Source organism: Macaca fascicularis, chromosome 16 (assembly GCF_037993035.2).
Source record: "Macaca fascicularis isolate 582-1 chromosome 16, T2T-MFA8v1.1".
Classification (NCBI taxonomy): Eukaryota; Metazoa; Chordata; class Mammalia; order Primates; family Cercopithecidae; genus Macaca; species Macaca fascicularis.
In genome coordinates, this window is record NC_088390.1 from 49,962,698 (window position 1) to 49,980,534 (window position 17,837).

General features: G+C 47.8%; 1 protein-coding gene across 12 annotated transcripts in view; it reads left to right on the plus strand.

Annotated features, from left to right (window-relative positions):
- The window catches only part of C16H17orf67 (chromosome 16 C17orf67 homolog), an 89,717-nt gene extending 72,516 nt beyond the window's left edge, over positions 1-17,201 (plus strand). For 4 of the 12 annotated variants that reach the window (XR_012425614.1, XR_012425616.1, XR_012425613.1 and 1 more), the window contains 4 exons: positions 12,445-12,519; positions 14,988-15,139; positions 15,469-15,558; positions 16,392-17,201. Coding sequence is in view for 6 of the 12 variants with exons in the window: in XM_045375062.3 (XP_045230997.2) it covers positions 168-277; positions 422-458 (147 nt within the window). In the remaining 6 variants the exon portion in view is untranslated. Of the gene's footprint in view, positions 1-167; positions 278-421; positions 593-7,123; positions 7,776-12,444; positions 12,520-14,987; positions 15,140-15,468; positions 15,559-16,391 lie in introns of those variants that run through there. The other 8 variants (XM_065531307.2, XM_074019251.1, XM_065531308.2 and 5 more) reach the window with 6 other exon arrangements.
- Positions 17,202-17,837: the final 636 nt, after the last annotated feature.

A 17,837-nucleotide genomic window follows, 5' to 3' on the forward strand; every position in this document is an offset into this window, starting at 1 on the left:
CAAACAAATGAGGTAGGCATGGTGGGGAGTGTGGTGATGCGGGAGTGTGTGCCCTGTCCCAGAAGGAAAGCTATGACTGGGCTCCCTCCAATTGTTGCCATGTGGGAGTGGCATCTAGCGTTGCCAGCTCTTCTGAGGAAACAGGGCTGCCATGTTTGCTTCTGCAGGTTGTACACTGCACAGGAGTGCTCAGCCGAGAGGGTAGCTGGAGCCTAAAATTCAGTACAAGCTCCATGTACCAAGCCCTGGGCCAGGACACAGGACTCGAAGAGCAGAGGTAGGCTAGGTTTCAGCCCCTATGCACCCTCTTTAGTCTACCTTTGTGTAATACACAGTCACACAGGGGGGCCTGGGATGGAGGATCTTGCTTCCCATTGTGGAAGGTGAATAAGAAATACCTCTTTATCTTTGCTCCTGACAGCTCAGGCACAGGTGCCCTTTCTAGGCTCAGCCAATAGATGCTCCTTTCTAAGGCCTGGAACCTTGTGTGAGTGACAGAAGCACAGAGGTGGAGAGATTACATGGGGTAGCATCCACTGCGTTTAGGTATGTCTGAATGGTGACACATACAGCACTTCTGAGAACACTGAGCTACTATTGAACAAAACTCTGGCATGCTGATTGACCCAGTGGGTCTCCAGCTAGCCATCTCTGGATTAAGACATCCCAAGTCCAGGAAGGTGTATGAGTGTACACACTTGTTCCCAGTAACCTTTGCATACACATAAGTTTCTCTCTCCTTCCTTCCTTCCTTCCTTCCTTCCTTCCTTCCTTCCTTCCTTCCTCCCTCCCTCCCTCCCTCCCTCCCTCCCTTCCTTCCTTCCTTCCTCTTCTCCCTCCTCCTTTTCTTTTTTCTTTCTCTTTTCTCTTTCTTTTCTTTTCTTTCTCTTTCTTTCTGTCTCCCCTTCCTCCCTCCCTCCCTCCCTCCCTCCCTCCCTCCCTTCCTTCCTTCCTTCCTTCCTTCCTTCCTTCCTTCCTTCCTTCCTTCCCTTGTTCTTTCCTTCCTTCTTCTTTTGGGAGACAGGGTCTCTCTCTGTCACCCAGGCTGGAGTGCAGTGGCACTACTGACGCTTATTGCAACCTTAACCTCCCAGACCCAAATGACCCCCCCACCTCAGCCTCCCAAGTAGCTGGGATCACAGGTGTGCCCCACCATGCCTGATTAATTTTTTATATTTTTTGTAAAGATGGAGTCTCCCTATTTGCCCAGGCGGGTCTCATGCTCCTAAGCTCAAGTGATCCTCCTGCTTTGGCCCCCCAAAATGCTGGGATTACAGGCATGAGCCACCACACTTGGCCCTGAGATGTCCTTTCTTGGCATCATAGTGCAGGGCAGTGACAAGCTTCCTGTCTCAGAAGGTTTGGATTTGGTTCCAGTTCTACTAGAGCTTGGTCCCAGAGCTTCCTAGCTCTACGACTTTGATCATGTTTGCATCATGCTGACTCTTAATTTCCTTGTCTGTAAAATGGAAATTTGAATGCTGGTACTCCTTGCCTCTCAGGGATATTGGAAGACTCAAATCCAGTAAGATAATGCATGAGAAAACATGTTGCAAGCCTAACACGCTATGTAAATGTAAGGTATTATTATACTGCTCAGAGACATGAGAATTCATGTTGCTGATGTTTGAACCAGAGATGGTGGGAATCTAACATGGAGCAGGCCTATCTAATTATTTTCAAAATGCTGAAAAAGGCCTTTCCAATTCATTGCCTTCCCAGTTACCCCTCCTGTCTGCTGCTGTAAACTTTCACTTTCCCATAACAATAAACATTTCTATTGTGCCTTACCATTATTTTATTTGACCCTCACAACATTCCTATGTGGTAAGGGTTATTCCCATTTGCTGATGAGGAAACTGAGGCTCAGGGAATTCTGGGAGATACAATTCAAGTTGAGATTTAGGTGGGAATACAGCCAAACCATATCATTCTGCCCCTGCATCCTCCAAATATCATGTCCTTACTTTTTTTTTTTTTGAGATGGGGCCTCACTCTATCGCCCTGGCTGGAGTGCAGTGGTGTGATCTCGGCTCACTGCAAGCTCCGCCTCCCGGGTTCACGCTACTCTCCTGTCTCAGCCTCCCGAGTAGCTGGGACTACAGGTGCCCGTCACTATGCCTGGCTAATTTTTTGTATTTTTAGTAGAGACGGGGTTTCACCATGTTAGCCAGGATGGTCTCGATCTCCTGACCTCGTGATCTGCCCGCCTTGGCCTCCCAAAGCGCTGGGATTACAGGCGTAAGCCACTGCGCCCGGCCCATGTCCTTACATTTTAAAACCAATCAGGCCTTCACAACAGTCCCCCAAAGTCTTAATGCATTTCAGCGTTAACCCAAAAGTCCATAGTCCAAAGTCTCATCTGAGACAAGGCAAGTCCCTTCTGCCTATGAGCCTGTAATACCAAAAGCAAGCTAGTTACTTCCTAGATACAATGGGGGTATAGGAATTGAGTAAATACAGCTGTCCCAAATGGGAGAAATTGGCCAAAACAAAGGGGTTATGGGGCCCATGCAAGTCTGAAATTCAGTGGGGCAGTCAAATTTTAAAGCTTCAAAATGATCTCCTTTGACTCCAGGTCTCACATCCAGGGAGATGCAAGAGGTAGGTTCCCATGGTCTTGGGCAGCTCTGCTCCTGTGGCTTTGCAGGGTACAGCCTCCGTCCTGGCTGCTTTCACAGGCTGGTGTTGAGTGTCTGCAGCTTTTCTAGGCAAATGGTGCAAGCTGTCAGTGGATTTACGTTCTGGGGTCTGGAGGATGATGGCCTTCTTCTCACAGCTCCACTAGGCAGTGCCCCAGTAGAAAGTTTCTGTGGGGGCTCTGACCCCACATTTCCCTTCCACACTGCCCTAGCAAGGTTCTCCTTGAGGTCCCCACCCCTGCAGCAAACTTTTGCCTGGGTATCCAGGCATTTCCATACATTTTCTGAATTCTAGGTTAAGATTCCCAAACCTCAGTTCTTGACATCTGTGCACCTGCAGCTCATCACCACATGGAAGCTGTCAAGGCTTGGGGCTTCCACCCTCTGAAGCCACAGCCTGAGCTGATGGTTGGCCCCTTTCAGCCATGGCTGGATGGCTAGGACACAGGGCACCAAGTCCCTAAGCTGCACACAGCACGGGAACCTTGGGCCTGGCCCACAAAACCACGTTCTCCTCCTGTGCCTCTGGGCCTGTGATGGGAGGGGCTGCTGTGAAGGTCTATGACCTGGCCTGGAGACATTTTCTCCATGGTCTTGGGGATTAACATTAGGCTCCTTGCTATTTATACAAATTTCTGGAGCTGGTTTGAATTTCTTCCCAGAAAATGGGTTTTTCTTTTCTATAACATAGGCTGCAAATTTTCAAAACTTTTAAACTCTGCTTCGCTTATAAAATGGAATGCCTTTAATAGTACCCAAGTCACCTCTTGAATGCTTTGCTGTTTAGAAATTTCTTCCGCCAGATACGCTAAATCATCTTTCTCAAGTTCAAATTTTCACAAATCTCCAGGGTAGGGGCAAAATGCCACCAGTCTCTTTGCTAAAACATAACAAGAGTCACCTTTACTCCAGTTCCCAACAAGTTCCTCATCTCCATCTGAGACCACCTCAGCCTGAACCTTATTGTCCATATCATTATCAGGCTTTTGGTCAAAGCCAATCAACAAGTCTCTAGGAAGTTCCAAACTTTCCCACATTTTCCTGTCTTCTTCTGAGCCCTCCAAACTGTTCCAACCTCTGCCTGTTACCCAGTTCCAAAGTTGCTGCCACGTTTTCGGGTATCTTTTCAGCAGTGCCCCACTCTACTGGTACCAATTGACTGTATTAATCAGTTTTCACGCTGCTGATAAAGACATACCCGAGACTGGGAGGAAAAAGAGGCTTGATTGGACTTATAGTTCCACATGGCTGGGGAGGCCTTAGGCACTTCTTACATGGCAGCAGCAAAAGAAAATGAGGAAGAAGCAAAAGTGGAAACCCCTGATAAACCCATCAGATCTCATGAGACTTATTCACTATCACAAGAATAACACGGGAAAAAGACTGGCCCCTATGATTCAATTACCCCCTCCCCCGGGTCCCTCCCACAATACGTGGGAGTTCTGGGAGATATAATTCAAGTTGAGATTTGGATGGGGACACAGTCAAACCATATCAACTTGTATTTACAAGTATAATAGTGATATAATTATTTGGGGAGAATAAAGGAGGTGAGAGTGATATAAAACAGCGAAATTTGCTTCCTGATGTTTTAAAATTAACAAATCAAGAAACAGTAAATAAAAATACTCAGAGATTTGAAATCAGCTACCAGAAGAAACAGATAAAAGAGATAAAAAGTAGTTATCTTTGGAGTATGGAACTAAGGGGGGCAAGTGATGAAGCACTTCTATACTATCTTATTTTTAACTGTGTGCATTCTTAACCTTACTTAAAAGGCAAAAGGCATGGGTTTTAGTTAAGCAATTCATGTGTTATTCTAGTGGATTTGAAATCCCTCTTTGACACTTGCTAACCATGTAGGTGCCTGGCCCAGATGTGGGGAGTAGGAAATGCTAATTTCCTTTCTCACCTTCTGAGGGTTCGTTGCTGTAATCACCAGAAATGTACACTTCCTGGGCTATTTCATTCAGCCCCCAACCTTGTCCACTGAACAAGACAACTGAGTCACTACACCAAATTCTGGGATCCACTTTGTCACACCAGGCCTCCTTACACGTATGACTCCAGCTCCGGACACATAATAGCACTCAGTGAATATTTGGTGAAACTGAATAAAAATGCCTGCAGAGACCAAATGCCTAGAGAGACCCAATGCACTCTGTCTGTGAACTCTTTTGATGCTGCACAGAAACAGCACCATGCTTATTCCTTCGGCATGTGTCGGTGCAGTTTCTACTATGTCCTTGGTAAGCAAGTGAGTCATGGCCTCAGCCTTCATGGAGACAGACGTTCAGTAAGTCGGTATGTAATTACACACTGCAATAGGTGCTATGAAAGAAAAGAACTGGACTCTTAAGAAAAAATAACTTCATTGGAAGGTCAAGGGGGCCTTTTCAGAGGAAGTGACATAATGAGCTCAGGACATATGAATGTCAGAATTCAAGATTAAAAAAAGGAGTGTGGCCGGGAGCGGTGGCTCACGCCTGTAATCCTAGCACTTTGGGATGCCGAGGCGGGCAGATCATGAGGTCAAGAGATGGAGACCATCCTGGCCAACATGGTGAAATCCTGTCTCTACTAAAAATACAAAAAAAAAAAACAAAAAGCAAAAAAACCTTAGCTGAGTGTAGTGATGCGTGCCTGTAGTCCCAGCTACTTGGGAGGCTGAGGCAGGAGAATCACTTGAATCTGGGAGGGTGGAGGTTGCTGTGAGCTGAGATTGCACCACTGCATTCCAGCCTGGTTACAGAGCGAGACTCCGTCTCAAAAAAAAAAAAAAAAAAAAAGAGTGTTCTAGACAGAAAGCTGCATGTGCAAAGGTCCCGAAGTGGAAAAGCTAAATGTGCAAGAGTGGTGCTTCTCACACTTCACTGTGCACCTGGGGGCCTTATTAAAAGGCAGACTCTGTCTCAGTACTTCTGGAGTGGGGCAGAACTGAATTTCCAACCTACTCCCAGGTGATGCCGGTAGCATCATGTTTGAGGAACTGAGAGATTTATGGAGAGCATAGTGAGCAAGGAGACGGGACTGGAGGAGGCAGAGACCAAATCATGCAGGAGCTCGGGGGCCACCTCCTAAATGTCAGCAGGAGAGTCACACAGTCTGATGTGGCAATTGACAAAACGTCTCTTAAATTTTTAAAATGCTCTGTAATGTTGCTGACAATGGTGGTGGTTGAATTAGACCTACTCTTGGGAGTTTACAATCTTGGGCTTGTTCCTTGTTGCTGGAGAACCCTAAAGAGCCAAGGGGTTGCTAGAAGTATTTATACTAGAGGCTGGCAAATCACACAGCCAGGAAGTCCACGCTGTCTCTCTCCTCTCCCCTTTCGTGCCCCGCTGGACCTGCTGTTGTGTTCACAAAGGAGGTGAAACCTCAGCCCATGACTTGCCTCCTATGTATCTTCCTAATCTTGGGCACGCTCTTAATCTGCCTTTGCCTCAGTTTCCATATCTGTAAAATAGGGATACATAAACCTCTCTGGCAGGGATGTTGGGATGATTGGAGATAATGTAGGAAAAGCATGGCCATTCAGTAAATATTAAGATGGATTATTCCTGATTTCTATTCCCAAGTGTTGAATTTAGGAAAAGCTCACAACATCTTCTGCACAAAGTTTAATGAGTTGAGACTGCCAGGACCTTTTTTTTTATTTTTCTTTACGTTGAAATGTCATCCCCCAGCAAAGTTCAGGTGAAAAAGATTCCCTGGTCTTAAGAAAACCAGTAGTATCTTGGGTTAGACTGGCAAAATACAGGCCAAAAGAAAAAAAATTGTAAATTTTTTTCTTTCTTTCAGAAAGAAAAGCAAAAATATTTGCTTTTTCAAAGCAAATTTTTCATAGAAAACAAAAACAGAAACAAAAACAGCTGAGCTCCACTGCTTGGGTCTCTGCTGACCTCTCCCTCTGCTGTCTGTCTGTCTGTCCATTGGCTTCTCTCTCATTTCTACTCAACAACAGGATGCCTTCCTTCTCCCTCCCCCTCCTCTCTGCTGCAAACAACCCCGGAGCCACTCTGTCTGCCCTGTGCTCTGTTTAAAGGAACAGACACCCATTTCTCACAGAAGAACTGTTAGGTAAACAATAATATATTTTTTTAAACCCAGAAAGTGGCTCAACACACTCAGCATGGACTGACTGTCTCTAGCATTCCCGGCTAGCTTCAGGACAAAGGTCTCCAGAGGAAGGATGCTTCTTTTCTTTTCTTTAAAAAGAGTAAAAGAGGACAACAGGAAACCCAGGCGAGAAGGGCCCTCAGACTTGAGGCCGACAGACAGGAGCCTGGCCTCGGCCTAAAGAGCCCTGGGAAGCTGCTCTTGGCAGCCCTGGCCTGAGTGGCAGGAGAGGATGGCTTTCGCTCCCTGAGGCCCTGTCCCTAAATGCACCTCCCAGCAGTGTGAAGTCTCCCCTAAACCCTGACTTCACTGCACCCTCCTAATGACACCGGGAGTTATACCTTAATACTCCTATTTCACAGATGGGGAAACTGAGGACCAGAAGGATGAAGAAACTTGCCCAAGGTCCCATAGAATAAAGTTCACATCAGGACTCACACCCAAGTCTAGCTGACTCCAAAGTTCATTTTGGAACCACCCACAACATGGACTTCCTGGATCCCGGACTTTTGGATGACTTGACTTCACCCCACAGCCTTTCAAGAGAGAAAAGGATCTACTTTCTAGATCTGGGACCTGGGAAAGTGGGCAGCTTTGGGTTCCTGGTGGGCCAGGAATAGGGCTGGGGTTCCCAGAGTCCTGACTCAAAACCCAAGGCTGGCCATTTCAATAAAAGAAAAAACCAGACCGGGCGCGGTGGCTCCCACCTGTAATCCCAGCACTTTGGGAGGCCAAGGCGGATGGATCACTTGAGGTCAGGAGTTCGAGACCAGTCTGGGCAACATAGAGAAAACCCGTCTCTACTAAAAAAAAAAAAACTAGCAAGGCTTGGTGGAAAGTGCCTGTAATCCCAGCTACTTGGGAGGCTGAGGCAGGAGAATCGCTTGAACCCGGGAGGCAGAGGTTGTAGTGAGCCGAGATTGTGCCACTGCACTCCAGCCTGGGCGACAGAGCCAGAGTACATCTCAAAAACAAAAAACGAAAAACCTAAAAAAATCAATAAAAGAAAACTCCAAAGAACAGGCTGAGGTCAGCCCCTCCGTTTCTTTGCTTGGATTTGCCTCTCTGAAGAAGCAGAAATCTTCCCTCCTGCTACCCTATGTTTTTCTGAGCTGCGTCCACAGCTGCCATCCACAGAGGCCAATGGCTGCACACACACGTTCCCATCTGTCCATAACAACAAAGAAATAATTCCCAGAAAAATAAAAACACAGAATATGTTCTCAAACAAAGAAGGAAGAAAATGTTTTTGGTTTCTTTGAAACACCGCACCTATCTGCTGATGGGGATAAGTCAACTGCGAGAGACAGTGTGGGGTGCAGAGCAGAAAGCCACCGGCTTTGGGCCAAGGCAAAACTGGGTTCAAGAGCAGCTTGCTAGTGTGGGTCCGGGGAAATCCCTTTTGTATTCTGGTGCTCGTTTCTTCATCTGTCACACCTGCACCAAGAGGTTACGGAAGGTCTTCTCTGTGCCAGGCCTTCTCCAACTATCCTTACAGCAGCTTGCAGGGTGGCAGCAGGTTTATTTTGGCAGGGAGGAAACTGAGGCTATAGAATTTTACTAGATGGCCCAAGATTGGCCTGGCTCCAAAGCAAATGCCCTTAACTACTAAGCTGAGTCAGGTATGAGCATAGAATGTGCAGGGCACAGCACAGGGGCCCAGTCAATGCCGAATGGTTTCCTTGATTCCTTGACAAATCAAATGGAATCAATTCTGAGCAAAGGGTTCTAAGTAAGGCTTTGGTGAGGATAAAGGAGGACTTGGTGTCTCAGTTGCCTTTGTCCCTAGCACCCTAATAAACTCTGTAAAGTGAGACTAGAGATGAGATTTGATCATTAGAATGGAGCTGAATGTTGTCATCTTTATTTTTCCTCCCTAAGAAGACAAGGTATTACCAGTGGAGGGTCTTGACTATGAATCATCCAGGTTCTTGGTGCATTGAACAAAGAATTGGACAAAATGCACAAACAAAGCAACAAAAGAGTGAAGCAACAAAAGCACAGATTTACTGATGTGAAAATACACTCCACAGAGTGGGAGCGGGCTCAAGCGAGCAGCTCAGCAGCACGAGTTGCAAAATCTTTAAGTACCTTTTAGAGATTTCCTATTGGTTTCACCCTGTTGGAGGCTGAAGTAGAGTTACACCCTATGCAAATGAAGACTTGGCCCATGACCAATCACCCCTATGCAAATGAAGAATTGGCCCATGACCAATCAGAGGCTGAAGTGAAGGCTCCCTGTTTCCAGACCCTATTCTCCTGCCTCAAAGGGATATCCCAGTTAATTCCCTAGAATGGAGGAAGAGGGGACGGAAGAACAGAGCTGTAGGGAAGGGGCAGTTTTCATGCCAGACAAAGAATGTAATTGATAATGATGACAACAGGAACCAGAATGCACTGAGTGCTTACTATGGGCAGGCACTGTGCCAAGTGTTTCACTTAACAGACGTGCTTTGAGAGGGTGTGATGGCTGTTCCCCTTCCAGATCCATGCTTTGCCCTTCCTTTTATGCAAGGGAGGCTGGACCCTTACAGAGCACATTAACTGGGCTAGCTTGCCCTGTGGTTTCCTTCTGGGCTTGTCCAAGGGGAGATAATATCAGGAAATCAGAGGGCGAGAAGAGAGTTTGGGGTGTTTCCCTTCTGCCCGCTCTGTGCCACAGCTCTGTGTCTCTCACAGTGATAGCTCTTAGTGGTGGGGCCCTCCCTGTCACCAGCTCTTGCCTGGTCTCTCAGCCCTGGGGGAGGTAACAGCTTTACATTATCTAGTCCTTGGGTGTCTCAACATCCCACATTGGGTCCCTTAGCCCTGCTTCCACTTCCATAAACAGTTCCTTCATGAAGTTCTCTTCAAACCCACCCTACCCTGCATCTTCTGTTTCCTACAACCCACCAAGTGCTTCTTTCTCTGTTTTGCAGAGGAGGAGGCTGAGGCTCAGGGTAACAGATCTTGCCAGGGCTGCAGTGCTTGTAGAAGACATAGTGGTCTTTCCAATTTCGCTATCTCATACAAGCTGGCAGGCAGGATGGGCTTCCCCTGCGGGTGCAGGGGACTATACACTGGGCATATGGGATATACATGGCTTCCGAAACAAACTCCTGGGTCCCTGACATCAGGGCTGCAGGGAGGCCAGAGGCAGGTGAGAGTAGGTATGTGGGGTGCACGGTGGGGGTGTTGGGGAGCATGCGGTGTGGGGGCTCAGACCGGCTGGCCATGTCTTCTCACCGTGACTTGTTCTAAGAACAGATCACATCACTCTGCCTGGCTGATGGATTCTGCATGAATGTGCCCAGCATCTATTTATTTCCTTCCTGTACAAAGCAGCGGGACGTCTGGGAGCAGGGAAAGTAAACAAACACCAAATTCTGCTGCCCAAAGCTATTACTGGTATTGCTCATGCTATTAAATATTTTAAATGCTTTTTCACACTTCCAAATTGTGAGTTTCCCTCTTGCTCCTCTGTCCGCACCCCCTTCCTCATCCTTGTGGCCAAGCTGGGAGACAGCTGGGCATTATCCCCTCAACCCACTTTCCAGTTTGGGGCACTGAGGTGCTGACAGAGGTAGAGCTGGCCTGGAGGGCAGGAGGTGACACGGGTAGGGGGTGTGTTGCTTCTCTGGGGGATTAGCTCCAATAGGAGCCAGTGACATCTACTCCAAGAACCACCAGCAGAGACGAGCAGTGAGTCTGGCAAGGAAAACCTAAAGCTTTGCAGGAACAAAAAGGCCAGAAAGAGGGAAGAGTGGGAGAAGCAGCATTTTTTGGAACAAATGTAATAATGCTGTATGCAGTCACCTTGCTGTCTCTGCTTGGCTACCTTATATCATTATACTCATTGTCCAGATGAGAAAACAGAGGCTTGGAAAACGTGTAGTACGTGCTCAATAAATACATGTTGATGGACCAGATTAAGTAACTTTACCCAGATCATCAGTAACAAAGCTGAAGCTGAAACCCCAAAGCCCTGTGCCTGCCCCAGCACTGCTGTCTGTGCCAGAAAGAAAGAAAGAAAGAAAAAAAGAGAAAGGATGAAAGACTGAGAAAAGTAAGAGAAAGCCGAGAGCTGTGAGACAGCGCTAGGGGAGGTGCTGTAGCATTGCAGTTGAGCTCATGGGCTCAGGGGACAGGCTGCTTGGGTTCACATTCCCACTCCAAGGTCAGCTGTTTGATCTTGGGCAAGTTGCTTAACTTTTCTGTGCTTCTTCATGTGTGAGTGGGGATGAGAAAGGTGCCTGTGCTGGTCCTGGGCCTATTTGCTTTGATATCCGTTCTATGCCTTTTCCTTGCTCTGCATCGAAGTGGTGGTGGTGGTGGGGGTGGGGGAGGCTGTGTTTGCAGGCTCCTGTGACATCTGGTCTCCAGCAGAGTTTTGCCAGTAGGAGGCATTGGCAGGAGGTTGGGGGGTAGAGTAAGAGAAAAACCAGAGGGTTTCTTCTCTCTCTCTCTCTGCCTTGGGCCTACTTTCTAGAAGCAGTTGCTTTTCCTTCAGGACTCTGGCTTCTGCTGGACAGGGATGCTGTGATTCCAGCTTCCGGGTGACCCCAGAGCCAAATGCCCAGCTGTGCCTAGGGGCAGGGATGGTGCCTTCTTCCTATGGCTCATCTCTGGGCCCTCTCACTATCCTTATTTGGCTTCTTTGCTCTTCTGTCACCAAGAAAGCCAATTCCGCGCACTAAGTTCCCTCTATTTTAAGGACTCAGAGCGGTTTCTATTTCCTAATTGGTGCCTCATGGGGGTTTATGTGAGAAATAAGTTAATCAAGTCCTGGGCACTCAACACATGGTGGCCTCTATTCTTGTCATTACTTAGACTCCAGTTTGTCCAGCCCAGCTGGCAGGTTCCTGAATCTTCTGCTCCTCTGTGACCTTTTCCCTGGGAGGCGGAATAGTCCACATCCACCACAGTTTTGAGAGTGATGGCAGCTGCCATTTGTTCCTCCCTGCCCAAGCACCCGTGCCAGCAAATCACTGCAATGGTGGCCCCTCAGAAGAACCCTGCAAGTCAGCGAGTGTTATCCACATTTTACAGATAGGGAAGCAGGCTCAGAGCCCTTGTGTGGCTTTCTTGAGATCAGAGAGTGGGAAGGAGATTAAACCCAGGTCTGTGAGATACTAGAGCTGATGTCCTCACCGCCAGTCCCCATGGCTGCCAGGCCATGGTGGAGCCACTGTGGTCACATTGCCATAGTCAGTAGGTAAGGGTCTTGTCCCTAGACCTTCTCTGAGGTTCTCTTTGGATGCTGCTGCCACTGGCAGTGGTGTGTGTGTGTGTGTGTGTGTGTGTGTGTGTGTGTGTGTTTGCACCTTCCCTGAGTCCTGCTGGAATGGATGTAACCTTTGCCACCCATCCAAGAAGACGGTGGAGGCAAAGGCTGATCTGCATCAGAGTTAAGAGTGAACAGTGTGTTCACTGGGGAGCAAATGTAAAGGCTGCGTAGACTCAGGAGCCATGATTTTGTATGTGCGTGGACTTGATAGGCCAGGGCCTGTGGTGAGGAGCAGTGGGCGCTGTGTGGAGGAGCAGGAAGAATTAAGTGATGCTCAGGAAAAAGCAGAGATGGGAGACCATTCAAGTGGAGAGCGTGGGAGAGAGCAAGAGCGAAGAGAGGTGTCTGTGCCTTCTGCAATTGAATCCTGACAGATTCTCTTGAATGCTTAAAATGAGTTTCTCTTTTACTTGACAGGAACGAGAATTGGGTGGGGAAGTGTAAATGACAAACTTAAACCCCCATCAACAGGGACGAGTTCAGTAAATCATGGTAAGTCTATAAAACAGGATGCTAGTAGCCATCAATAATGATATAGTTCCACATTTGTTGACATGGAAAGACACCCACAGCCTGTTGTGTAGTGAGAAAGGCAGGTTACAGGATGACCCACTGACTGGGGACCCATCTGTGTAGAGCTCGGCACATGCACGTATCTGTGAACAGACAGAGCCTGAGAGCAAGTCGTGCAGCATCATGCAAAACCTCGTTCTCTCTGCAGAAGAAATTCCGACTTTGGTTTTTTAATGTTCCCGCATTGTTTGACTCTTTTGTAAATAAATGATGAGCATAAGCCCTTATATTAACTGGAAGAAAAAGCCCTAAAATATTTTCACATTTAAAATCCGTAAGTGGCAAATAAGGCAGAAATCGCAGACTGGTTCTGACTTTCAGGTCTATCAGCCAGGAAGGTAAGGGGGGAAATAGGTTGCTACTAAGGTCAAGGACGAAGGTCTAGGACTTTCTTTTTTTCCAGAAAGAAGAGACATGACTGAGCATAAGTGCTGAGACAAAGGTGCCTATGGTTGGGGGAAAGGACACAGATAGAGTAGAGGGAGTGGTGCTTCTTGGTGGCATAAGGACTTAGGGAGAAAGGGGTGGGGTGGAATCCTGGGCACAGGAGGTAGGATTAGCCCTTGACAGGTGGAGAAGCACCGTTTTCATGCAGCAGGAGGGAAGGCAGGAAGGACGGTGCACATGTGCACAGTTGTAGGTGGAGTGGCAGGAAGATGAGGGCGTCCTTTCCTGATTGCCTCTATTTTCTCTTCAAAGTAGGAGGCGAGCTCATCCCATGAGAGTGAGATGGTCAGCTTCCCAGGCTGGGGGCCTGAAGTTCCTGGGAGGAGATTTGGAAGGCACCGTGTGGGGCTGGGGGTGGGGTAGAAGAAGGGCTGGTGGGGACAGTTGGGAGGATAGTCAGTCTCTGTTGGGCACCAGCTGCTTGTTGGAGGCCATTCATTTGTGTTGGCATGTGTCCACACAGTTGACTGGTCTCTCTCTAGTGAAATTCTGGTGTCCAGAGCTGGGAATGGAGAAGGTTCATTGTTGGATTGACTACAAAGCTGCAAGGCTTGATGGGTTACATGTGACCAGGGGACAAGGTGGCGAGGGGTTGACAGCGACAGCAGGAGAGTGGTTTAAACGAGTAATAAGGACCTATAGGCCAGCAAGGAAGGGAAGGAAATTAGCATGCAGGAAAAAGGGGGTCTTAATTAAGGCAAAGGATGGGCTTTGTAGGAGTTAGTGAAAAGGAAATATGAGAGGATGATGGCTACTGTGGCTAGGAGGGAAGTGTTGATGGGGAGACTTCAGAGGTGGGCATTGGAGGGTTGTGACTGTGATCATGGGAGAGGGGCGTTGAAATGGAGGGGATTCAAGGTCATTGACTGAGGCCAGGGTGATGCATGGGTTGACTTAGGATGGAGACCAAAAATGGGAGCAGGACCCTCACTTGATAAATGTTGGGTAGGTACTGGGGGGTCAATAGAGCAAAGCAATGAGGGGAAAAGGAGAGGGCTCAAGATGGCAAGGGAGATAGTTTTGTTCAAGACAAGAAGATAAAGAACACTTAGGGTCTGGAAAGTGAATTTACAGGATAAAGAGTAGGTCTTGGGTCCAGACTGTCAGAGAGGCCCTGGACACCATTTTTTTTTTTTTTTTTTTGAGACGGAGTCTTGCTCTGTCACCCAGGCTGGAGTGCAGTGGCCGGATCTCGGCTCACTGCAAGCTCCGCCTCCCGGGTTTACGCCATTCTCCTGCCTCAGCTTCCTGAGTAGCTGGGACTACAGGCGCCCGCCACCTCGCCCGGCTAGTTTTTTTGTATTTTTTAGTAGAGACGGGGTTTCATCGTGTTAGCCGGGATCGTCTCTCGATCTCCTGACCTCGTGATCCGCCCGTCTCGGCCTCCCAAAGTGCTGGGATTACAGGCTTGAGCCACCGCGCCCGGCTGGACACCATTAAGTACATTTCACAGTGGAGGAAATTGAGGCTGGGAGAAGTGAAGTGAACTGCTCATGGCTAATAAGCAGCAGAACCCTCGCTGCCCTAATGCTAGCCTAGTGCACCTTCACTGTGTTGAGATGGCAGAGCCATGAGTCTTAAGTGTGAAAAGTCATCTTAGAAATCACTGATGGGCCAATCCTTTCATTTTAAAGCTGAACAAACAGAAATCTAGGAAAATTAAGTCAAATTTAGTATAACTGGGACCAAACCGAGGTGTCTTGACTCCCGGTTGCTGAGCATTGGTGATGGAAAAGGGAAGAAAGTATGTTAGAAAGGGAACATAGACATAGAAGGCTAGTGTGTGTGTGCACGTGTGTGTGTGTATGCACATGCATGCACATTCTCACTCACATGTCTGTGTTTGTAAGAAAGCCGAACCAGGACAGTGTATTCATTTTTGCAAAGAAGAACATGCTGCTGCCTTTGTAGAGGTAATAGTAAATGCTTTTATTTGCCAGGAGTGGAGATGGAAGAAATGAATCACCTATTCCACATGTCCTGATTCCAGTGGATGCACACTGAAGAGGCAGCCAACCCGTGCCAAGAGAATACTTCATGCCTTGCAGCACACTGGAGCTACCGGGGCTTGGGCCATACCCTGCTCTAACTAGTAGGCTTGCAGGGCCAGACTCCCCATTGCTTGTATTAGCACCAAGATTCATACACTGGGCACATTTGTTTAGTCAGGGCTTGTATTAGTGTGCTAGGGCTGCCATAGCAAAAGGACCACAGACTGGGTGGCTTAAACAACAGAAATTAATTTGTCATAGTTCTGGGAGCTGGAAGTACAAAGTCAAAGTGTGGGCAGGGGCAGCTTCTGCTGGGACCTCTTTCTTTGGCTAGTAGATGGCCATCTTCTTCTCCCCATGTCTTCACATGGTCTTCCCTCTGTTCCTATCTGTGTTTAAATTTCCTTTTTTTGTTGTTGTTGTCTTCCAGGCTGGAGTGCAGTGGTGCCTCAACCTCCCCACTCCCCAGCTCAAGCAATCCTTGCACCTCAGCCTCTCAAGCAGCTGGGATCCCACCGAGGTAATGGTTTTTTTTTTTCCTTTTTCTTTTTTTGTAAAGAGACAAGGTCTCATTATGTTGCCCAGGCTGTTCTCAAACTTCTGGGCTCAAGTGATCCTCCTGCGTCAGCCTCCCAAAGTACTGGGATTACACATATGAACCATTGTGCCCATCCTAAATTTCCTCTCTTATAAGAACACTGATTATATTAGATAAAAGCCCATGCTAATGAGCTCATTTTGACTTAACCTCTTTAAACACCCTATCCCCAAATATAGTTCCATTTTGAAGTACTAGAGGTTAGGTCTTCAATATATAAATATTTGAGAGACAGAATTTTGCCCATAATAGGACTACTTTCGTTGCAGGAACAGACACCTACTCACGTTAGCCAAGCAAAAAGAGGATTTATTATTATTCTTATTATTTTTTGAGACAGAGTTTCGCTCTTGTTGCCCAGGCTGGAGTGCAATGGTGCGATCTTGGCTCACTACACAACCTCTTCCTCCTGGGTTCAAGTGATTCTCCTGCCTCAGCCTCCTGAGTAGCTGGAATTACAGGCATGTGCCACTATGCCCGGCTGATTTTGTATTTTTAGTAGAGATGGGATTTCTCCATGTTGGTCAAGCTGGTCTCGAACTCCTGACCTCAGGTCATCTGCCTGCCTTGGCCTTTCAAAGTGCTGGGATTATAGGGGTGAGCCATTGCGCCTGGCCAAGAGGGTTTCTTTTTAAGGATGAGGCTATCTCATGAGAATTGTGAAGTAGAAAGCAACTCTTCCTATCTCTTTTTTCTCTCTGGATGGATGATGGTTTCAAATCATGGTCACAAATTATTTGACCCTCCTCTCATAGAGAAGTGGGACCTATAGCGCTGCCTCTGGAATCTGGATGGGCCTATGACTGCTTCAACAAGTAGAGTATCTCAGAAGTGATGCCATGTGACTTCTAAGGCTGGGCCTTACAAGGCCATGCAACTTCTACTTTGTTCACTGAAACACTGGCTCTTGGAGCCCTGACCCATCTCATAAGAAGTCCAGCTACCCTGGAGTAGAGGCCAGGTTGGAAAGACCACAGGGAGGCACTCTGGTTTACAGCCTCAGCTGAGCCAGGCCTTTCAGCTGTCCCTGCCATGGTGCCAGACGTGAATGAAGTCATCATGGAGACGCTGCACCAGCCCTTCTGCCAGCTGACTATGATGCAGTGACTTCTGCTATTCCGTGTAGAATAGAAGACTCACCCTGCTGAGCCTTGTCTGAATTCCTAACCCACACATTCATGAAACAGAAGGAAATGGTTTTGTTTGAGATGGGGTCTTGCTCTGTCACAAAGGCTGGAGTGCAGTGGCACAATCTCGGCTCACTGCAACCTCTGCCTCCCAGGTTCAAGCGATTCTCCTGCCTCAGCCTCCAAAGTAGCTGGGATTACAGGCGCGCACCACCACGCCTGGCTAACTTTTGTATTTTTAGTAGAGACAGGGTTTGGCCATGTTGGCCGGGCTGGTCTTGAACTCCTGATCTCAGGTGATCTGCCCGCCTCGGCCTCCCAAAGTGCTGGGGTTACAGGTGTGAGCCACCTGTAACCCCAGCAGAAAAAGTTGTTGTTTTGAGCCACTAAGTTTCAGAGTAGTTTGATATGCAGAAATAAAGAAGCAGAGCACTGGAAGTCTGTTTCTTTCTGCTCTTTCCTGGCTTTTTTTGTTTGTTTGTTTACTCATATTTCCTGCTCCCCTCTAAATTTAACTTGCACATGGCTATAACTGGTGGTCCCAGTTATCCAACCAACTTTCTGCTGTAGCCCCCGCAGCTCTGTGGGTACTCTCCGTATTAGTCAAAACAGTTGAGACTCTGATCAGCCAAGGCTAGGGGCACGGTCATGTGTTACAGAAAGAGGGCTATGTCTTCTGGAGGTCAGGGCCCAGCAGACCCTGATTCTTACCTGCATCTAGTCTATATCAGTGTCCCACCTGTATATGGTCTGTGTCAGTGTCCCATTCATATATGGTCCGTGTTGTATACAGTCCGTGTTGGCATCCCATGTGTATACAGTCCACATCAGTGTCCCATCCATATAAGGTCCGCGTTAGTGTCCCGTCTGTATGCGGTCCGCATCAGTGTCCCATCGTATACGGTCTGCATCAGGGTCTCATCCGTATACAGTCTGTGTCAGTGTCCTCTCTGTACATGGTCTGCGTCAGTGTCCCATCTGTATAAGGTCCGCATCAGTGTCCCATCCATATATGGTCCATGTCAGTGTCTCATCTGAGTCTGGCCTATGAGACAGTCACTGTCTCCCTCAACC